The sequence below is a fragment of the Labrus mixtus genome, chromosome 22 (genome assembly GCF_963584025.1).
Source record: "Labrus mixtus chromosome 22, fLabMix1.1, whole genome shotgun sequence".
Classification (NCBI taxonomy): Eukaryota; Metazoa; Chordata; class Actinopteri; order Labriformes; family Labridae; genus Labrus; species Labrus mixtus.
The window spans coordinates 8228425-8250762 of NC_083633.1; the positions used below are offsets into that span (position 1 = coordinate 8228425).

The window sequence follows — 22338 nt, forward strand, 5'->3', positions numbered from 1 at the left end:
TGCTAATAAACTACCTCCTTTTTCTAAACTCAACTAAAACGAAGTGACGCATGCGCAGTGCGAGGCGGAGCAACACAGAAAAGTGTTTCGGTGTCACACTCGAGGAAATGAAAGTGACAGAACTTCACCGCTGAAGAAGAACAACGTCTGTTTGTATCTGAAACAAGGTCGTTTCATCAACTCCTTTACCTGTCTGACGTCACGAAGTCGCATCCGCACAGGTGAGCATGATAAGTAACCGTAGACTTTGATAAAAAGAGAGAGCGAGAGAAAGAATAGAGCTGTATTCAAGTTTTCAATCAGGGCTCAAAGAGTTTCAGAGAAGAAGTGAAGAAGTCTGACAGTGTTTGTGTTGCTGCTCCAGGCATTGATAGAAGAAATTATTATTCAGACAGGTGAAATACCTGTGAACTCATCTGAATATAAAGATAACTTTACTGGAGATTAAATGTCTGAACGTCAGCGTGATGACGTAGTCTTTGTCAGGTGTGTCAGGTGTACACAGAAACATTTTGTCCAATATAAAAATATCTTCTAATACACCAAATACTGAGAGCTTTTTAAAATCAAGCAGACTTCAACATTTATCAGACTATGACCACAGACGTAGATAAATATATGACGTAACTCATACGTTAGATAATAACAAGTCCTTTATCTGTTGATTAAATAATAAAAGTCAGAACGTCTACAAAGAGATGCTGCAGTTACATCTCATGGCCGCATGATGGCAGCAAACACTGTTTTGTTTAAAGGTTTCACCTTGAATTCGTTTTTTAACATTCTGTAGCCCACATATTGTGTTTGTTAGTTCAGTTATATTTTAATCTCTACTCATAGTTTAATTTTGTCCTCTTTTAAAAAATAAATAATATGTTCGCTCTTCTCCTCAGCTACTAGATCACCATTTATCAGTCTTTATGAACCACAGTTCCTACTGCTCACGTTTCCTTTTTAAAGAGCAGGTCCAGACCGTACATTTAAATATATTATTTACAGAGAGCCAACATGAATCCACCATGATGTGAGGGAGGTCACTGGTGCTGTAGGCGGTCAATCAAACCACCTACAGCACCAGTAGTTCATACTGATTTGGTTAAAGTATGCAAACAAATGTGAGATCTGCAGTATGCCAAAAGAAAACCCGGATGTTGTGCTGATACGTGACAAATCTACAGTCTGCATCAGAGAAGTCTCTCATGTACTGTTTCCCACAATGCAAAGGCTTTATAGACATTGGTATATAAATATAAGATTTGTTAGAGTTCTTTGTTTCAACATGTTTCACGTTATCGATTGGTCTTTTCTCTTCGTTTCTAGAAATGTCTGCCGCCAGCTGCATGCTATCTGAGGAGCAGTTTCTGTGCTCCATCTGTCTGGATGTGTTCACTGATCCAGTCTCCATACCATGTGGACACAACTTCTGCAAGAGCTGCATCACTCATCACTGGGATGTTAATGACCAGTGTCAGTGTCCGTTGTGTTCAAAGGTTTTTAACAGTAGACCTGAGCTTCACATCAACACGTTCATATCAGAGATGGCTGCTCAGTTCAGACAGTCGGCTGTGAAGAAAAGCAGCAGAATGTCTCTGAAGAAAAACACCAACTCTGGAGAAGTTCTGTGTGACGTCTGCACTGAATCCAAACTGAAGGCTTTAAAGTCCTGCCTGATGTGTCTGACCTCCTACTGTGAGACTCACCTGGAGCCTCATCACAGAATCCCAGGCCTGAAGAGACACGAGCTGATCGATCCTGTGGAGAACCTGGAGGACAGAATGTGTAAAAGTCACGGCAGACCTCTGGAGATGTTCTGCAAGACGGATCAGAGGTGTGTTTGTCAGTTCTGCACTGAGTCGGAACACAAGCAACATGTCTTTGTTCCCATGATGGAAGAGTACAAGGTAAAGAGGGACAAACTGGTGAAGTTAGACACCGAAATTCAGCAGAAGATTCAGGAGAGACATCTGAAGATTCAGGAGATGAAGGATTCAGTGGAGCTCAGCAGGGCAGATACTGACCGGGAGAAATTATACAGCGTGCAGGTCTTCACAGCTCTGATCCGGTCTGTCGAGGAAGGCCTGGCTCAGCTTCTTAACTTACTTGAGGAGAAGCAGAAAACAACAAAGGAGAAGGCTGAAGGCTTCATCAAAGAGCTGGAAGATGAAATCTCTGAGCTGATGAAGAGAAACACTGAAGTGGAGCAGCTCTTAAGCACTGAAGACCACCTCCAGTTCCTCCAAAACCTCCCATCCCTGAACCCTGATCACCCACCCACTAAAGACTGGACAGAGGTCAGAGTTCACTCATCGTATGAGGGGATGGTGAGGAGCACTGTGGCTCAGCTGGAGAAGAAACTCAGTGAAGAAGTGAAGAAGCAGCTTGAGCTGAGGAGGATCCAGCAGTATGCAGTGGACATCACTCTGGATCCTGATACTGCAAATCCATTTCTCATTCTGTCTGATGACGGGAAACAAGTATATTATGGTAAAAGAAAGAATCGCCCAGATAACCCAGAGAGGTTTTCTATGAGTGGTTGTGTTTTAGGAAAGCAGAGTTTTTCTGCAGGAAAGTTTTATTTTGAGGTTGAGGTTAAAAATAAAAGTAAATGGTATTTAGGAGTGGCCCGAGGATCAATTAACAGGAAGGAAAGAATCTCACCAGAACTAGAGACAGCCCCTTGGGCTCTGAGGTTGATGAATGGAGGTGAGTACAAAGCTGTCAGCGTTCTCCTCTCTCTGAAGTCGAAGCCTCAGAAGGTGGGCGTGTTTGTGGATTACAAGGAGGGTGTGGTCTCTTTCTATGATGTAGATGAAGCAGCTCTTATCTACTCGTACACCGGCTGTAACTTCACTGAGAAACTCTTCCCCATCTTTGGTCCCTGTTCAGATGACCGTGCCCCTCTGATCATCACTCCTGTGAGCCAAACACAGTAAATAAATCATTAAATGATCTCAGTGTGAGATAAGCTTTGTGTTGGTGGTGAAGCAGAGAGCACCATTAAAACACCTGCCCATAGATGATGTATTGATTTGAGATCTAGTGAATCCAACTAAATTAAAGATTGTGTCAGGACTACGTGATTGTGACGGCCCTATGACCTTTACTGAGAGCACCTGGGTCCGATGCTCACAGTCACTATAAAACCTGCCACCATAGTCTACTTAGAGAGACGGATTTTTTTTAAGGCAATGGCCACATGTGACTTCCTGTGCTTCTGCAGCCAGCCTCTAGTGGACACTCGAGGAACTGCAGGATTTTACTCTTCAGCATCGGCCTCATTTTTACACCCTGGAGGTTGCTGCTTTGTTCACACCTTATTTTGTTTCATTGGCCTAGTTCTTCTAATTTGGTTTGTAAACTTTATATTTCTTTGTTGGGTCAAATAAAAATCCACCTTTTCTTTAAAATGAATCTCGTGTCATGTGCTGCTTGGTCCCTAACACTTGTATTAAAAAAATTCATGTCAATAATTTAAATTTATCCCACACTTTTTTTCTAAATGAATCTGTCAATGGAATTATTATTATTATTATGATGTGTTTGATAATTGTCCTTGTAACTTAATTGGTACGTCTTCTTGTTTGTGCTTTCCTTCAAGTCCTTTAAAGTTACACGCTTAATGATGTGCAATACTCCAGCACTGTGACACTTTAATACTCCGACACTTTACCTCCCTTAGCAGCACCTGAAGAACTTTGAACTCTGATGGTCACTTCATGGTTTGTTCTGAACAAAGACGAACAGCCGCTCTTTATACTGGTATGTGTCTCTGTTAATTCATGTACGATATATGTTGTTGTTTTGTCATTACTTCCAAGGGACTACAGGTGGAAATTAGCCTTTGACAATAATCTGGCATATTTACGTTTATGATCATTAATGTGCACTGTCCCTATTTAAAAAAAAAAGTTTACCGTAAAACTCCAAATAATAGCTCATGTTTTTAATATGTAATTCACTCTATGAAAATGACTCTGCCATCACTTTTTACTTATTTTTGATCTGCAAACTATTTCAACAATAAATGCAAAAAGATCCTCTGATGGAGAGCTGCCTTTATTTGTCAAAAATTAGCAGTAACCACCAGGCCGGTAAAAAGGAGCCTGGGACTCATATTGGGATGGGCTTTTATTTGAAGTTTTACGGTATAAGAAAAAAAAAAGGGGGGGGGAGAGAAATGAAACTGAAACTTATCTCTTCAGAAGAATATTTTCTCTCCAGGAGTCAGAGTTTCTTCTTCGTCTTGACTTTGACAGAAAAACCCTAAAAGATACTCAGATGAGTAACATGCAGGGTGTGTATTTAAACAGAGTAATGATTGATTTATTGTTCTTATCCCATCATTGAGTTTTTTATTCAATGTGGAATCACAGAACAGATCTGTAAGGTGGCGCCTATAAATCAAATATTATCATCATCATCAGGTCAGATTTTGTTATTAATGAGTTTAAAGAAGGAAAGAGACTTTATTTTCTGATTTTTCTGCTCGTAATATTTACAGTCTATGGGACAATTATATCAAAGAGATCAATCTTACTGCTGTTTTGATTTTCTTCCATAATTTTGATTTTGGACTTTTCTGTGCCGTGCGCATGCGCAAAGTGGTTCTTCTCCTGCACGCAACGTCAGGAGCTTCTTTTTGATTTGTGAGGAGATTTGTGTTGATGTTAGACTATATTTAGAAAAAACTATGATGTGTGTTTGTGTTCGGAGATGGACTGTAGCCTCACTAATAGTCACACCGATGTTATTAGACCAGACATATCTTGAACTATATAAAGCATAAGGAGAGTTAGTACAGCAGTGTGTGAAGGAGAGGCCTGCTGGTTCGTCTGCACATTTACCTGCTTAAATAAACACAGAAACTATCCAACCAAAACATGATCAGCGATGTAGAAAATTCCATTTTATAAATGTAAATCAAAGATCACATAAATGATTAGATCCCTCAAGCCATCAAAAGCAAAAGATGATTTTGGGATGGACACAACAATGGTTAAGGATCTTGGTGCAGCATTAGCCAAACGCATCACCAAAATCATTAATCTCTCAATATCACAGGGTGAATTCCCAAGGGTGTGGAAATCTGCCGTTATTTCACCAATTTACAAATCTGGTGATCCCCATTCACCATGCAATTATAGGCCCATCAGCATTCTTCCTATTATGTCTAAAGTTGCAGAGAAATGGGCAGCTGAGCAAATGATACATCACCTGAACAACAGCTCTTATCACCTGCATCCAATGCAGTTTGGATTCAGATCCAACCACTCAACAGAGACAGCTAATTGCTTCTTCATTGAAAAAAATCAAATCACTGCTAGATAACCGTGGCATTGTTGGTGCTGTCTTTCTGGATCCCAGAAAAGCATTTGCCACTGTAAATCACAGGGTTCTTCTATCTAAGTTATCCACCTTTAATTTCTCTGCTGATGCACTTAAATGGGTAGAATCATATCTCTCCAACCGCTCTCAAAGTGTGCGAATACTTTATTATCAATCTGACGCCCTCTGCTTGTCCACTGGCGTTCCGCAGGGATCTATACTGGTCCCACTTTTATTCTGCTTGTATATAAATGACCTGCCATCTGTGTGTCCTCAGGCTAACATTCAAATGCATGCCTCCTTTATAAAATCACAAATGGTTTGGCCCCTCCCCCACTCAGAGAGTTTGTAAGCATACGAACAAACACACACCACTTCACGAGGGGTGTCTCAAGAGGCGACTGCATTATTCCTCTAAGTTATCAAACCCTTGTGGAAAAGATTTATAACAAAGACAGGATGGTCACTCAGCTGGAAAGTAACTGAGCATGTACGTACATCACCGCTCGACACTCTGGAGAGTGATGATGCTTTTTATAATCCATATAGCGCTGGTGACAGAGAACTGCTAATGTCATGCGATGAAACTCAAATGAAATGCTATTTGACTGATGAATTAATCGAGTAATATCAGCGCATATCTGTGATGCCAGTAGCCGAGACCGATAGTCACAGGATATTATCGGCTGGCCGATTAATCGGTCGTGCTCTACCAAATGTCGGTAAAAGGTCTAATGAACTTTTAATAATCGGTAATTAAAAAGTTTGATTTATTTTCAATCTTGTTTTATAGAAATGTCTGCCGCCAGCTGCATGCTATCTGAGACGTAGATAAATATATGACGTAACTCATACGTTAGATAATAACAAGTCCTTTATCTGTTGATTAAATAATAAAAGTCAGAACGTCTACAAAGAGATGCTGCAGTTACATCTCATGGCCGCATGATGGCAGCAAACACTGTTTTGTTTAAAGGTTTCACCTTGAATTCGTTTTTTAACATTCTGTAGCCCACATATTGTGTTTGTTAGTTCAGTTATATTTTAATCTCTACTCACAGTTTAATTTTTGTCCTCTTTTTAAAAATAAATAATATGTTCGCTCTTCTCCTCAGCTACTAGATCACCATTTATCAGTCTTTATGAACCTCAGTTCCTACTGCTCACGTTTCCCTTTTAAAGAGCAGGTCCAGACCGTACATTTAAATATATTATTTACAGAGAGCCAACATGAATCCACCATGATGTGAGGGAGGTCACTGGTGCTGTAGGCGGTCAATCAAACCACCTACAGCACCAGTAGTTCATACTGATTTGGTTAAAGTATGCAAACAAATGTGAGATCTGCAGTATGTCAAAAGAAAACCCGGATGTTGTGCTGATACGTGACAAATCTACAGTCTGCATCAGAGAAGTCTCTCTCATGTACTGTTTCCCACAATGCAAAGGCTTTATAGACATTGGTATATAAATATAAGATTTGTTAGAGTTCTTTGTTTCAACATGTTTCACGTTATCGATTGGTCTTTTCTCTCCGTTTCTAGAAATGTCTGCCGCCAGCTGCATGCTATCTGAGGAGCAGTTTCTGTGCTCCATCTGTCTGGATGTGTTCACTGATCCAGTCTCCATACCATGTGGACACAACTTCTGCAAGAGCTGCATCACTCATCACTGGGATGTTAATGACCAGTGTCAGTGTCCGTTGTGTTCAAAGGTTTTTAACAGTAGACCTGAGCTTCACGTCAACACGTTCATATCAGAGATGGCTGCTCAGTTCAGACAGTCGGCTGTGAAGAAAAGCAGCAGAATGTCTCTGAAGAAAAACACCAACTCTGGAGAAGTTCTGTGTGACGTCTGCACTGAAACCAAACTGAAGGCTCTGAAGTCCTGCCTGGTGTGTCTGACCTCCTACTGTGAGACTCACCTGGAGATTCATCAGAACATGACAGGTCCTACAAAGCATGAGCTGGTCGATCCTGTGGAGAACCTGCAGGACAGAATGTGTGAAAGTCACAGCAGACCTCTGGAGATGTTCTGCAAGACGGATCAGATGTGTGTGTGTCTCAGCTGCACTGAATCAAATCACAAGCTTCACTGTATTGTTCCCTTGATGGAGCAATTTGAAAAGAAGAAGGCTGAGCTGAGTGAGACGGAGACTGAAATTCAGAAAATGATCGAGGAGAGACATCTGAAGATTCAGGAGATGAAGGATTCAGTGGAGCTCAGCAGGGCAGATACTGACCGGGAGAAATCAGACAGCGTGCAGGTCTTCACAGCTCTGATCCGGTCTGTCGAGGAAGGCCTGGCTCAGCTTCTTGACTTACTTGAGGAGAAGCAGAAAACAACAAAGGAGAAGGCTGAAGGCTTCATCAAAGAGCTGGAAGATGAAATCTCAGAGCTGATGAAGAGAAGCACTGAAGTGGCGCAGCTCTTAAGCACTGAAGACCACCTCCAGTTCCTCCAAAACCTCCCATCCCTGAACCCTGATCACCCACCCACTAAAGACTGGACGGAGGTCAGAGTTCACTCATCGTATGAGGGGATGGTGAGGAGCGCTGTGGCTAAGCTGGAGAAGAAACTCAGTGAAGAAGTGAAGAAGCAGCTTGAGCTGAGGAGGATCCAGCAGTATGCAGTGGACGTCACTCTGGATCCTGATACTGCATATCCATTTCTCATTCTGTCGGATGACGGGAAACAAGTATATTATGGTAAAAGAAAGAATCGCCCAGATAACCCAGAGAGGTTTTCTATGAGTGGTTGTGTTTTAGGAAAGCAGAGTTTTTCTGCAGGAAAGTTTTATTTTGAGGTTGAGGTTAAAAATAAAAGTAAATGGTATTTAGGAGTGGCCCGAGGATCAATTAACAGGAAGGAAAGCATCTCACCAGAACTAGAGACAGCCCCTTGGGCTCTGAGGTTGATGAATGGAGGTGATTACAAAGCTGTCGGCGGCGTTCTCCTCTCTCTGAAGTCAAAGCCTCAGAAGGTGGGCGTGTTTGTGGATTACAAGGAGGGTGTGGTCTCTTTCTATGATGTAGATGCAGCAGCTCTTATCTACTCGTACACCGGCTGTAACTTCACTGAGAAACTCTTCCCCATCTTCGGTCCCTGTTCAGATGACCGTGCCCCTCTGATCATCACTCCTGTGAGCCAAACACAGTAAATAAATCATTAAATGATCTCAGTGTGAGATAAGCTTTGTGTTGGTGGTGAAGCAGAGAGCACCATTAAAACATCTGCCCATAGATGATGTATTGATTTGAGATCTAGTGAATCCAACTAAATTAAAGATTGTGTCAGGACTACGTGATTGTGACGGCCCTATGACCTTTACTGAGAGCACCTGGGTCCGATGCTCACAGTCACTATAAAACCTGCCACCATAGTCTACTTAGAGAGACGGATTTTTTTAAGGCAATGGCCACATGTGACTTCCTGTGCTTCTGCAGCCAGCCTCTAGTGGACACTCGAGGAACTGCAGGATTTTACTCTTCAGCATCGGCCTCATTTTTACACCCTGGAGGTTGCTGCTTTGTTCACACCTTATTTTGTTTTATTGGCCTAGTTCTTCTAATTTGGTTTGTAAACTTTATATTTCTTTGTTGGGTCAAATAAAAATCCACCTTTTCTTTAAAATGAATCTCGTGTCATGTGCTGCTTGGTCCCTAACACTTGTATTAAAAGAATTCATGTCAATAATTTAAATTTATCCCACACTTTTTTTCTAAATGAATCTGTCAATGGAATTATTATTATTATTATGATGTGTTTGATAATTGTCCTTGTAACTTAATTGGTACGTCTTCTTGTTTGTGCTTTCCTTCAAGTCCTTTAAAGTTACACGCTTAATGATGTGCAATACTCCAGCACTGTGACACTTTAATACTCTGACACTTTACCTCCCTTAGCAGCACCTGAAGAACTTTGAACTCTGATGGTCACTTCATGGTTTGTTCTGAACAAAGTCGAACAGCCGCTCTTTATACTGGTATGTGTCTCTGTTAATTCATGTACGATATATGTTGTTGTTTTGTCATTACTTCCAAGGGACTACAGGTGGAAATTAGCCTTTGACAATAATCTGGCATATTTACGTTTATGATCATTAATGTGCACTGTCCCTATTTAAAAAAAAAAGTTTACCGTAAAACTCCAAATAATAGCTCATGTTTTTAATATGTAATTCACTCTATGAAAATGACTCTGCCATCACTTTTTACTTATTTTTGATCTGCAAACTATTTCAACAATAAATGCAAAAAGATCCTCTGATGGAGAGCTGCCTTTATTTGTCAAAAATTAGCAGTAACCGCCAGGCCGGTAAAAAGGAGCCTGGGACTCATATTGGGATGGGCTTTCATTTGAAGTTTTACGGTATAAGAAAAAAAAAGGGGGGGGGGAGAGAAATGAAACTGAAACTTATCTCTTCAGAAGAATATTTTCTCTCCAGGAGTCAGAGTTTCTTCTTCGTCTTGACTTTGACAGAAAAACCCTAAAAGATACTCAGGTGAGTAACGTGCAGGGTGTGTATTTAAACAGAGTAATGATTGATTTATTGTTCTTATCCCATCATTGAGTTTTTTATTCAATGTGGAATCACAGAACAGATCTGTAAGGTGGCGCCTATAAATCAAATATTATCATCATCAGGTCAGATTTTGTTATTTAGTGAGTTTAAAGAAGGAAAGAGACTTTATTTTCTGATTTTTCTGCTCGTAATATTTACAGTCTATGGGACAATTATATCAAAGAGATCAATCTTACTGCTGTTTTGATTTTTTTCCATAATTTTGATTTTGGACTTTTCTGTGCCGTGCGCATGCGCAAAGTGGTTCTTCTCCTGCACGCAACGTCAGGAGCTTCTTTTTGATTTGTGAGGAGATTTGTGTTGATGTTAGACTATATTTAGAAAAAACTATGATGTGTGTTTGTGTTCGGAGATGGACTGTAGCCTCACTAATAGTCACACCGATGTTATTAGACCAGACATATCTTGAACTATATAAAGCATAAGGAGAGTTAGTACAGCAGTGTGTGAAGGAGAGGCCTGCTGGTTCGTCTGCACATTTACCTGCTTAAATAAACACAGAAACTATCCAACCAAAACATGATCAGCGATGTAGAAAATTCCATTTTATAAATGTAAATCAAAGATCACATAAATGATTAGATCCCTCAAGCCATCAAAAGCAAAAGATGATTTTGGGATGGACACAACAATGGTTAAGGATCTTGGTGCAGCATTAGCCAAACGCATCACCAAAATCATTAATCTCTCAATATCACAGGGTGAATTCCCAAGGGTGTGGAAATCTGCCGTTATTTCACCAATTTACAAATCTGGTGATCCCCATTCACCATGCAATTATAGGCCCATCAGCATTCTTCCTATTATGTCTAAAGTTGCAGAGAAATGGGCAGCTGAGCAAATGATACATCACCTGAACAACAGCTCTTATCACCTGCATCCAATGCAGTTTGGATTCAGATCCAACCACTCAACAGAGACAGCTAATTGCTTCTTCATTGAAAAAAATCAAATCACTGCTAGATAACCGTGGCATTGTTGGTGCTGTCTTTCTGGATCCCAGAAAAGCATTTGCCACTGTAAATCACAGGGTTCTTCTATCTAAGTTATCCACCTTTAATTTCTCTGCTGATGCACTTAAATGGGTAGAATCATATCTCTCCAACCGCTCTCAAAGTGTGCGAATACTTTATTATCAATCTGACGCCCTCTGCTTGTCCACTGGCGTTCCGCAGGGATCTATACTGGTCCCACTTTTATTCTGCTTGTATATAAATGACCTGCCATCTGTGTGTCCTCAGGCTAACATTCAAATGCATGCCTCCTTTATAAAATCACAAATGGTTTGGCCCCTCCCCCACTCAGAGAGTTTGTAAGCATACGAACAAACACACACCACTTCACGAGGGGTGTCTCAAGAGGCGACTGCATTATTCCTCTAAGTTATCAAACCCTTGTGGAAAAGATTTATAACAAAGACAGGATGGTCACTCAGCTGGAAAGTAACTGGGCATGTACGTACATCACCGCTCGACACTCTGGAGAGTGATGATGCTTTTTATAATCCATATAGCGCTGGTGACAGAGAACTGCTAATGTCATGCGATGAAACTCAAATGAAATGCTATTTGACTGATGAATTAATCGAGTAATATCAGCGCATATCTGTGATGCCAGTAGCCGAGACCGATAGTCACAGGATATTATCAGCTGGCCGATTAATCGGTCGTGCTCTACCAAATGTCGGTAAAAGGTCTAATGAACTTTTAATAATCGGTAATTAAAAAGTTTGATTTATTTTCAATCTTGTTTTATAGAAATGTCTGCCGCCAGCTGCATGCTATCTGAGACGTAGATAAATATATGACGTAACTCATACGTTAGATAATAACAAGTCCTTTATCTGTTGATTAAATAATAAAAGTCAGAATGTCTACAAAGAGATGCTGCAGTTACATCTCATGGCCGCATGATGGCAGCAAACACTGTTTTGTTTAAAGGTTTCACCTTGAATTCGTTTTTTAACATTCTGTAGCCCACATATTGTGTTTGTTAGTTCAGTTATATTTTAATCTCTACTCACAGTTTAATTTTTGTCCTCTTTTTAAAAATAAATAATATGTTCGCTCTTCTCCTCAGCTACTAGATCACCATTTATCAGTCTTTATTAACCTCAGTTCCTACTGCTCACGTTTCCTTTTTAAAGAGCAGGTCCAGACCGTACATTTAAATATATTATTTACAGAGAGCCAACATGAATCCACCATGATGTGAGGGAGGTCACTGGTGCTGTAGGCGGTCAATCAAACCACCTACAGCACCAGTAGTTCATACTGATTTGGTTAAAGTATGAAAACAAATGTGAGATCTGCAGTATGCCAAAAGAAAACCCGGATGTTGTGCTGATACGTGACAAATCTACAGTCTGCATCAGAGAAGTCTCTCTCATGTACTGTTTCCCACAATGCAAAGGCTTTATAGACATTGGTATATAAATATAAGATTTGTTAGAGTTCCTTGTTTCAACATGTTTCACGTTATCGATTGGTCTTTTCTCTCCGTTTCTAGAAATGTCTGCCGCCAGCTGCATGCTATCTGAGGAGCAGTTTCTGTGCTCCATCTGTCTGGATGTGTTCACTGATCCAGTCTCCATACCATGTGGACACAACTTCTGCAAGAGCTGCATCACTCATCACTGGGATGTTAATGACCAGTGTGAGTGTCCCATGTGTAAAGATGTGTTTGAAAAACGTCCTCAGCTTCGAGTCAACACGTTCATATCAGAGATGGCTGCTCAGTTCAGACAGTCGGCTGTGAAGAAATGCAGCAGAATGTCTCTGAAGAAAAACACCAACTCTGGAGAAGTTCTGTGTGACGTCTGCACTGAATCCAAACTGAAGGCTCTGAAGTCCTGCCTGATGTGTCTGACCTCCTACTGTGAGACTCACCTGGAGATTCATCAGAACATGACAGGTCCTACAAAGCATGAGCTGGTCGATCCTGTGGAGAACCTGCAGGACAGAATGTGTGAAGGTCACAGCAGACCTCTGGAGATGTTCTGCAAGACGGATCAGATGTGTGTGTGTCTCAGCTGCACTGAATCAAATCACAAGCTTCACTGTATTGTTCCCTTGATGGAGCAATTTGAAAAGAAGAAGGCTGAGCTGAGTGAGACGGAGACAGAAATTCAGAAAATGATCAAGGAGAGACATCTGAAGATTCAGGAGATGAAGGATTCAGTGGAGCTCAGCAGGGCAGATACTGACCGGGAGAAATCAGACAGCGTGCAGGTCTTCACAGCTCTGATCCGGTCTGTCGAGGAAGGCCTGGCTCAGCTTCTTGACTTACTTGAGGAGAAGCAGAAAACAACAGAGGAGAAGGCTGAAGGCTTCATCAAAGAGCTGGAAGATGAAATCTCTGAGCTGATGAAGAGAAACACTGAAGTGGAGCAGATCTTAAGCACTGAAGACCACCTCCAGTTCCTCCAAAACCTCCCATCCCTGAACCCTGATCACCCACCCACTGAAGACTGGACGGAGGTCAGAGTTCACTCATCGTATGAGGGGATGGTGAGGAGTGCTGTGGCTCAGCTGGAGGAGAAACTCAGTGAAGAAGTGAAGAAGCAGCTTGAGTCTGAGCTGAGGAGGATCCAGCAGTATGCAGTGGACGTCACTCTGGATCCTGATACTGCATATCCATTTCTCATTCTGTCTGATGACGGGAAACAAGTATATTATGGTAAAAGAAAGAATCTCCCAGACAACCCAGAGAGGTTTTCTATGACAGCTTGTGTTTTAGGAAAGCAGAGTATTTCTGCAGGAAAGTTTTATTTTGAGGTTGAGGTTAAAAATAAAAGTAAATGGGATTTAGGAGTGGCCCGAGGGTCGATTAACAGGAAGGAAACAATCTCACCAAGACTAGAGACAGGCCCTTGGGTTCTGATGTTGAGGAATGGAGGTGATTACAAAGCTGTCGGTGGCGTTCTCCTCTCTCTGAAGTCAAAGCCTCAGAAGGTGGGCGTGTTTGTAGATTACGAGGAGGGTGTGGTCTCTTTCTATGATGTAGATGCAGCAGCTCTCATCTACTCCTTCACCGGCTGTAACTTCACTGAGAAACTCTTCCCCATCTTCGGTCCCTGTTTAGATGACCGTGCCCCTCTGATCATCACTCCTGTGAGCCAAACACAGTAAATAAATCATTAAATGATCTCAGTGTGAGATAAGCTTTGTGTTGGTGGTGAAGCGGAGAGCACCATTAACACACCTACCCATAGATGTTTCATTGATTTGAGATCTAGGACAAACATCCATCTCTGTGCAGGGGATCAACAAGTGGAGAGCTCAAACTGGATCCAGACTGGAGTCGTTCTAAACTCAAACTGGAACAGTTCATAAAGAGGACTCAGTCTTGTGGTCATATTTGATCTTGCTCTTCCTGTTTTACTTTGTTTTATTGTACGATAGTTTGTATCCTGTACTCTTCTGTCTGTTGTTGCTGTGCTTGTTTGGGTCTGTTCATCTGTTGTTGACGTTGATGTCTTTTACAGAACCATCTAGGGAGGGCGATGCAAATTAAGTCAAGTCAAAGTCAAAGTCAAAGTCAACTTTATTGTCAATTTCAAAATATGCCAGACATACAGTGGAATCGAAATTGCGTTTGTCTCCGACCCGCGGTGCAATACAACCAAAATTAGGTAAAAAGATCAAATAAAATGAGGTAAAAATAAGATAAATAATATTTACAGTAATAAATTCTAAATTGTGCAAAATGGTAAATAAAATAAATAAAATACAATTTTAAGAAAAAGTAACTTGTGCAATAATTAGCTTCGGCTGTTAAAGCTGTGGTGTGTGGCATCACTTTACTTGCTCCATACTTGTCCTTATACAAATAGGTACAGGCTGGGTGTTCTCCTCTAGAACAAACTGAGACACTGGATTGTTACGTGTGCGTGTATTTGGGGTTCTCAGTTTAGTCACTGTATGTTAACGAGTTTGATAGCTCGGAGGAAGACGATCTCGTGAATCATATGTTGAAAATGATGATGAAACGTTGTAATGAAGAGGTACTTCCTTCCTAGTCGTGCACCGGTTTAAAGGCCGTGGTGTGGGCACTTTATGGAGTCACATCATCAATTTGCACACTAAGGTATCTTGGTTTTGTCTGAAGTTTTTATTGAGTATTTGGGTGTTTTGTTTGTAGTGTATGTCCTCCAGGTTCTGCATGCAGCTGCTGCTCTGCATTAGATTGACAGCTGCCTGCACAACAGAGAGATGTTACCCGCAGAAGATGAATTGAATGCCGTTCTGTTAAGTAGTCGGGTGTTTTCTGTGCAGAATGTGTTTTCTTTAAAGTGCAGTGTGCAAGCTGGAGTGTAAATGTGCTTTCACAAAGTGACCACAGCTTTAAACCAGTGCACGACCAATAACAAAATATATACTTAATGTACTGTTCTGTTGGTGCTGTGTTTCCTTTATTCTCATCTTGAGCTTGTTTTAATTTAATGTAAAATATCCTAACGATGCTCAATCAAATTAAAGAGGACATATTATCCCCCTTTTCCACTTTTTCAAACAGTCCCCTGTGGTCTAAATGAAACATCTGAGCTGTGCTTTGGTCAAAATATAACATGAATCAAGCACCAGAGGAGGTTTGTGACCCTGTATAAACCAGCTCTCTCAGAACGCTCCATTTTGGTGTGTGTGTGTCTCTTTAAATGCAATGAGCCCTCCCCTGAGTTTTCCCCGTAGACATCACTCCTCTGTAGCGAGAATAAAAATGGCCGACCTGAGTTAAAGTTTTGCTCTAGGCTGGGGGAGGAGTCCATGGGTGGAGATACCAGGGGAGGGGAGGGGATTTTTCTTACCAGAATCCCACTGTGACATCACAAGGAGAGCACATTTGAAACAGAGCATTTTTCTCTGTGTTGTAAGACTTATGCAGACCACAAACAAAGGACTGGATGGGTTAATTTCACATTTTGTGGGTCAGTAGACACTCAGGTTACCCAAATATATGTTCAGAAACACTGTAACAGTGTTCATAATATGTCCCCTCTAAACTAATGGATCTGTGCTCAGTGTCATTAGAGTCTCATAGAAACTCAAGACGTGTTTAAACTCAGCGACATTTATCCAGAAGAAAAGCTGATTTAAATTCCCTCTGACTTCAAAGAGAGAGTTTCCACATATTCACTCTCCAGACTTTAACGCCTGAAGGCCTCAATCAGGAATACCACATTAAATATTTCCTCTAAACAATCTTCAAAAAAACATTTCTCCAAAAAATGTTAAAAATGTTAAATTGATGAGAAAACATGAGAAGGTGATGACTGCTTTAAATGACGAGACATGAAGCGACCTTGTTTCAAATGTTTCAAATATAAACTATTTAAATGGGTATGTTGTTAAAACTTGGACGCACATCTGTAAAAATGAATCGAAACGTAGAACATGTAAACATGATGAACATCTGTAGTAATCAGATGTGTTTCCTGCTCTTCACATTTTAACGCTGTCTGCTTTTTGGATTTGTCTGTGTTGATGTTTTTATACGATGTCTCTTGTATTAGTTCGGTAAATAAATAATGTTATGACTATATGTATTTTGCCTTTGTGTATTTGTCCTGGTGTTATATCTGAAATGTGATCATTACAGGTGTGTTTCACTTTGGAACATTTTGAATATTTGACCACACCTGCCATCATACTGCCTATCAGCCTATTGGTGTTGAAATATTTTTTGTAATTTGACAAAAAGTACATATTTCATTAACATTAACAATGATGAAGCCTCCATTTATTTTGAGATACAAAATAAAGTCGTTTGTATTCAGTAAATTTATAAAATGTATTTTCTTAATTACCCACACAACAGCAAAGTTACTCAAACAACAGCATAAAAAAGGACAAATATGTGTTAATGTCTGAAAGACAAATGAAAACATACAAACATAAGCAGTAAAATGTAGGGCTGAATATCATTAGGCTACTTGATGTTTGATTGGATATTTAATTATATTACAAAATTAAACATCATAAATAGACCTCATATAATACAAGTCCATGACTTTTCCAAATCTTTCTGGCTTCAATTCATTTTTCAAAGCTTAAAACAAAGGCAAAACTAAATGAACATTTTTATTTATGAAACATAATTCAGAAGTGCCTCCAGCAACATAAAAGCTGTAGTATCCTACAAGCATATCCGCAGTAGAAGCCCGGCAGCCTGTCTGTGCAGATTGTTGGATGGAGCTGAGAGTAAATAAAAAAGGGAATATTTTTATTTTCATACACAAAATTGAATCAAAAATGTAATAATTATGAAATCTAGCATGTAATAAAGTCAAATAATTTCAGTAAGGAGACATAATTATTTATGAATATTTAACGAAAATAGGATAAATGTCACATATAGGCTACTTAATTAAACTAACACCTCCGTTTACCCTATTTTTAACACTTGGTGAACTAAAACATCGTTTAAATAAAAATAATAATCGTTTGCTTTTAAAGAAAGCTTATCAACTCCGGTTGTGATATAACCCTATGTTACTATCGTATGAGTTACTTATATGCTTATATTTAATAAAATATTAAGGAGAATACTCTTACCTGTGACTGTAGGTCATTTCTTTCAAAATCATAGTTTTCGACATCTCGCGTGCTTCTCTGCTGAGATTTGGACAGGTACCGGTTCCGCCCCCTAGCCTGGTACTGGTTCCGCCCTTCTCTTCTCGTACGTGTTCCGCCCATTTACTGTAATATTTACAGTCTATGGTTCCGCCCCTCTCACACCTCTTGCAGCCTGCAGACAGACCACTCGACCCTTCTCGATCTTTGCACCTACGTCACGTGCTAATAAACTACCTCCTTTTTCTAAACTCAACTAAAACGAAGTGACGCATGCGCAGTGCGAGGCGGAGCAACACAGAAAAGTGTTTCGGTGTCATACTTGAGGAAATGAAAGTGACAGAACTTCACCGCTGAAGAAGAACAACGTCTGTTTGTATCTGAAACAAGGTCGTTTCATCAACTCCTTTACCTGTCTGACGTCACGAAGTCGCATCCGCACAGGTGAGCATGATAAGTAACCGTAGACTTTGATAAAAAGAGAGAGCGAGAGAAAGAAAGAATAGAGCTGTATTCAAGTTTTCAGTCAGGGCTCAAAGAGTTTCAGAGAAGAAGTGAAGAAGTCTGACAGTGTTTGTGTTGCTGCTCCGGGCATTGATAGAAGTAATTATTATCCAGACAGGTGAAATACCTGTGAACTCATCTGAATATAAAGATAACTTTACTGGAGATTAAATGTCTGAACGTCAGCGTGATGACGTAGTCTTTGTCAGGTGTGTCAGGTGTACACGGAAACATTTTGTCCAATATAAAAATATCTTCTAATACACCAAATACTGAGAGCTTTTTAAAATCAAGCAGACTTCAACATTTATCAGACTATGACCACAGACGTAGATAAATATATGACGTAACTCATACGTTAGATAATAACAAGTCCTTTATCTGTTGATTAAATAATAAAAGTCAGAATGTCTACAAAGAGATGCTGCAGTTACATCTCATGGCCGCATGATGGCAGCAAACACTGTTTTGTTTAAAGGTTTCACCTTGAATTCGTTTTTTAACATTCTGTAGCCCACATATTGTGTTTGTTAGTTCAGTTATATTTTAATCTCTACTCACAGTTTAATTTTGTCCTCTTTTTAAAAATAAATAATATGTTCGCTCTTCTCCTCAGCTACTAGATCACCATTTATCAGTCTTTATTAACCTCAGTTCCTACTGCTCACGTTTCCCTTTTAAAGAGCAGCTCCAGACCGTACATTTAAATATATTATTTACAGAGAGCCAACATGAATCCACCATGATGTGAGGGAGGTCACTGGTGCTGTAGGCGGTCAATCAAACCACCTACAGCACCAGTAGTTCATACTGATTTGGTTAAAGTATGAAAACAAATGTGAGATCTGCAGTATGCCAAAAGAAAACCCGGATGTTGTGCTGATACGTGACAAATCTACAGTCTGCATCAGAGAAGTCTCTCTCATGTACTGTTTCCCACAATGCAAAGGCTTTATAGACATTGGTATATAAATATAAGATTTGTTAGAGTTCCTTGTTTCAACATGTTTCACGTTATCTATTGGTCTTTTCTCTTCGTTTCTAGAAATGTCTGCCGCCAGCTGCATGCTATCTGAGGAGCAGTTTCTGTGCTCCATCTGTCTGGATGTGTTCACTGATCCAGTCTCCATACCATGTGGACACAACTTCTGCAAGAGCTGCATCACTCATCACTGGGATGTTAATGACCAGTGTGAGTGTCCCATGTGTAAAGATGTGTTTGAAAAACGTCCTCAGCTTCGAGTCAACACGTTCATATCAGAGATGGCTGCTCAGTTCAGACAGTCGGCTGTGAAGAAAAGCAGCAGAATGTCTCTGAAGAAAAACACCAACTCTGGAGAAGTTCTGTGTGACGTCTGCACTGAATCCAAACTGAAGGCTCTAAAGTCCTGCCTGGTGTGTCTGACCTCCTACTGTGAGACTCACCTGGAGATTCATCAGAACATAACAGGTCCGACAAAGCATGAGCTGGTCGATCCTGTGGAGAACCTGCAGGACAGAATGTGTAAAAGTCACAGCAGACCTCTGGAGATGTTCTGCAAGACGGATCAGATGTGTGTGTGTCTCAGCTGCACTGAATCAAATCACAAGCTTCACTGTATTGTTCCCTTGATGGAGCAATTTGAAAAGAAGAAGGCTGAGCTGAGTGAGATGGAGACTGAAATTCAGAAAATGATCAAGGAGAGACATCTGAAGATTCAGGAGATGAAGGATTCAGTGGAGCTCAGCAGGGCAGATACTGACCGGGAGAAATCAGACAGCGTGCAGGTCTTCACAGCTCTGATCCGGTCTGTCGAGGAAGGCCTGGCTCAGCTTCTTGACTTACTTGAGGAGAAGCAGAAAACAACAGAGGAGAAGGCTGAAGGCTTCATCAAAGAGCTGGAAGATGAAATCTCTGAGCTGATGAAGAGAAACACTGAAGTGGAGCAGCTCTTAAGCACTGAAGACCACCTCCAGTTCCTCCAAAACCTCCCATCCCTGAACCCTGATCACCCACCCACTGAAGACTGGACGAAGGTCAGAGTTCACTCATCGTATGAGGGGATGGTGAGGAGTGCTGTGGCTCAGCTGGAGGAGAAACTCAGTGAAGAGGTGAAGAATCAGCTTGAGTCTGAGCTGAGGAGGATCCAGCAGTATGCAGTGGACGTCACTCTGGATCCTGATACTGCATATTCATTTCTCATTCTGTCTGATGACGGGAAACAAGTATATTATGGTAAAAGACAGAATCGCCTACACAACCCAGAGAGATTTTCTATGAGTGGTTGTGTTTTAGGAAAGCAGAGTTTTTCTGCAGGAACGTTTTATTTTGAGGTTCAGGTTAAAAATAAAAGTATATGGGAATTAGGAGTGGCCCGAGGATCAATTAACAGGAAGGAACAAATCTCACCAGAACTAGAGACAGGCCCTTGGATTCTGTTGTTGAGGAATGGAAGTGAGTACACAGCTCTCACTGCGTACTCTCCCCTTCTCTCTCTGAAGTCGAAGCCTCAGAAGGTGGGCGTGTTTGTGGATTACGAGGAGGGTGTGGTCTCTTTCTATGATGTAGATGCAGCAGCTCTCATCTACTCCTTCACCGGCTGTAACTTCACTGAGAAACTGTACCCATACTTTCGTCCCTGCAAATATAACTCAGGGAACAACTATGCCCCTCTGATCATCACTCCTGTGAGCCAAACACAGTAAATAAATCATTAAATGATCTCAGTGTGAGATAAGCTTTGTGTTGGTGGTGAAGCAGAGAGCACCATTAAAACATCTGCCCATAGATGATGTATTGATTTGAGATCTAGTGAATCCAACTAAATTATGGAATGTGTCAGGGCTACGTGATTGTGACGGCCCTATGACCTTTTAGGTTGTGCCTTCTCTTCTCTTGTATTGCAGGTACATGTAATTGGTCGTCCCCTGCTGCTCACTTACAAAACAGCCACAAAAACGGTTCCTCCTTACCTAAACTCTATAATCCAGGTCTACACTCCCTCCAGCCCACTACACTCTGCTAATGAAAGGCGTCTGATCTAACCTTCACAACAGGGTCCTAAGTCTGTAGCTAGATACTTCTTCTCTGTCGCCCCCCGGTGGTGGAACAAACTACCAAACTCCATTCGCTCTGCAGAGTCCCTTTGCATCTTTAAGAAAAAGCTAAAGACCCAGCTCTTTATGAAAACATACAACATTTATGATGATGATGATATTTAGGATTGTTTTGATGCTCATTAGAACTCTCAAGAACAGCTGTCAATGTTGTGCTCTGACTCTGGTCACTTCCTGTCAGCACCTGTGCTCTGTCTCTGGTCACTTCCTGTCAGCACCTGTGCTCTGTCTCTGGTCACTTCCTGTCAGCACCTGTGCTCTGTCTCTGGTCACTTCCTGTCAGCACCTGTGCTCTGTCTCTGGTCACTTCCTGTGGGCACCTGTGCCCTGCCTCTGGTCACTTCCTGTCAGCACCAGTGTGTGCCAGTGATGACAATAACTAATCAGTACTGTTTATTTTTATTTTTTTTAACCAGGCTGTAAACATGTTAATCTGTGCTGTGAAAACAGGCTCTTTTGAATGGGTGTGTATGTGACTTCCTGTGCTTCTGCAGCCAGCCTCTAGTGGACACTTGAGGAACTGCAGGATTTTACACTTCAGCGTTGGCCTCATTTTTACACCCTGGAGGTTGCTGCTTTGTTCACACCTTATTTTGTTTGGCCTAGTTCTTCTAATTTGGTTTGTATGGTTTTTCTTTGTTGGATAAAATAAAAATCCACCTTTTCTTTAAAATGACTCCCGTGTCATGTGCTGCTTGGTCCCTACACAAAAAAATCCATGCCAATAATTTAAATGTACCCAAAACTTTTTTCTAAATGAGTCTGTCAATGGAATTATTATTATTATTATGATGTGTTTGATAATTGTCCTTGTACCTTTGCCTTTTAGTTAACTGGTACGTCTTCTTGTTTGTGCTTTCCTTCAAGTCCTTTAAAGTTACACGCTGTCGGGTAAATGTGCAATTACAACAGTCCCTCTTAATGATGTGCAATACTCCAGCACTGTGACACTTTAATACTCCGACACTTTACCTCCCTTAGCACCACCTGAAGAACTTTGAACTCTGATGGTCACTTCATGGTTTGTTCTGAACAAAGTCGAACAGCCGCTCTTTATACTGGTATGTGTCTCTGTTAATTCATGTACGATATATGTTGTTGTTTTGTCATTACTTGTTGTATTGGTGTTGCTTATCATTGTGGTTTTATGCAACTTTTTTTATGTGTTTACCACCAACCTGCCAAGGGACTACAGGTGGAAATTAGCCTTTGACTATAATCTGGCATATTTATGTTTACGTTTATGTGCACTGTCCT

At 40.8% G+C, this 22338-nt stretch overlaps 4 protein-coding genes across 4 annotated transcripts; all 4 read left to right on the forward strand.

Moving 5' to 3' along the window:
* Positions 1 to 3411, forward strand: LOC132956627 (E3 ubiquitin-protein ligase TRIM39-like). Its single transcript, XM_061030188.1, has 2 exons — positions 1 to 221; positions 1321 to 3411. The coding sequence occupies exon 2, from the start codon at positions 1323 to 1325 to the stop codon at positions 2931 to 2933; it is 1611 nt and encodes a 536-aa protein (XP_060886171.1). The 5' UTR covers positions 1 to 221; positions 1321 to 1322; the 3' UTR covers positions 2934 to 3411.
* A 3451-nt stretch (positions 3412 to 6862) lies between these two features.
* LOC132956366 (E3 ubiquitin-protein ligase TRIM39-like) lies at positions 6863 to 16450 on the forward strand. Its single transcript, XM_061029773.1, has 3 exons — positions 6863 to 8522; positions 14093 to 14425; positions 14677 to 16450. The coding sequence occupies exon 1, from the start codon at positions 6872 to 6874 to the stop codon at positions 8483 to 8485; it is 1614 nt and encodes a 537-aa protein (XP_060885756.1). The 5' UTR covers positions 6863 to 6871; the 3' UTR covers positions 8486 to 8522; positions 14093 to 14425; positions 14677 to 16450.
* LOC132956365 (E3 ubiquitin-protein ligase TRIM39-like) lies at positions 9729 to 16450 on the forward strand. Its single transcript, XM_061029772.1, has 3 exons — positions 9729 to 9829; positions 12419 to 14425; positions 14677 to 16450. The coding sequence occupies exon 2, from the start codon at positions 12421 to 12423 to the stop codon at positions 14038 to 14040; it is 1620 nt and encodes a 539-aa protein (XP_060885755.1). The 5' UTR covers positions 9729 to 9829; positions 12419 to 12420; the 3' UTR covers positions 14041 to 14425; positions 14677 to 16450.
* Positions 16451 to 17765: 1315 nt separating this feature from the next.
* On the forward strand, positions 17766 to 21757 carry LOC132956568 (E3 ubiquitin-protein ligase TRIM39-like). The gene is made up of 2 exons (XM_061030089.1): positions 17766 to 17925; positions 19031 to 21757. The coding sequence occupies exon 2, from the start codon at positions 19033 to 19035 to the stop codon at positions 20668 to 20670; it is 1638 nt and encodes a 545-aa protein (XP_060886072.1). The 5' UTR covers positions 17766 to 17925; positions 19031 to 19032; the 3' UTR covers positions 20671 to 21757.
* Positions 21758 to 22338: the final 581 nt, after the last annotated feature.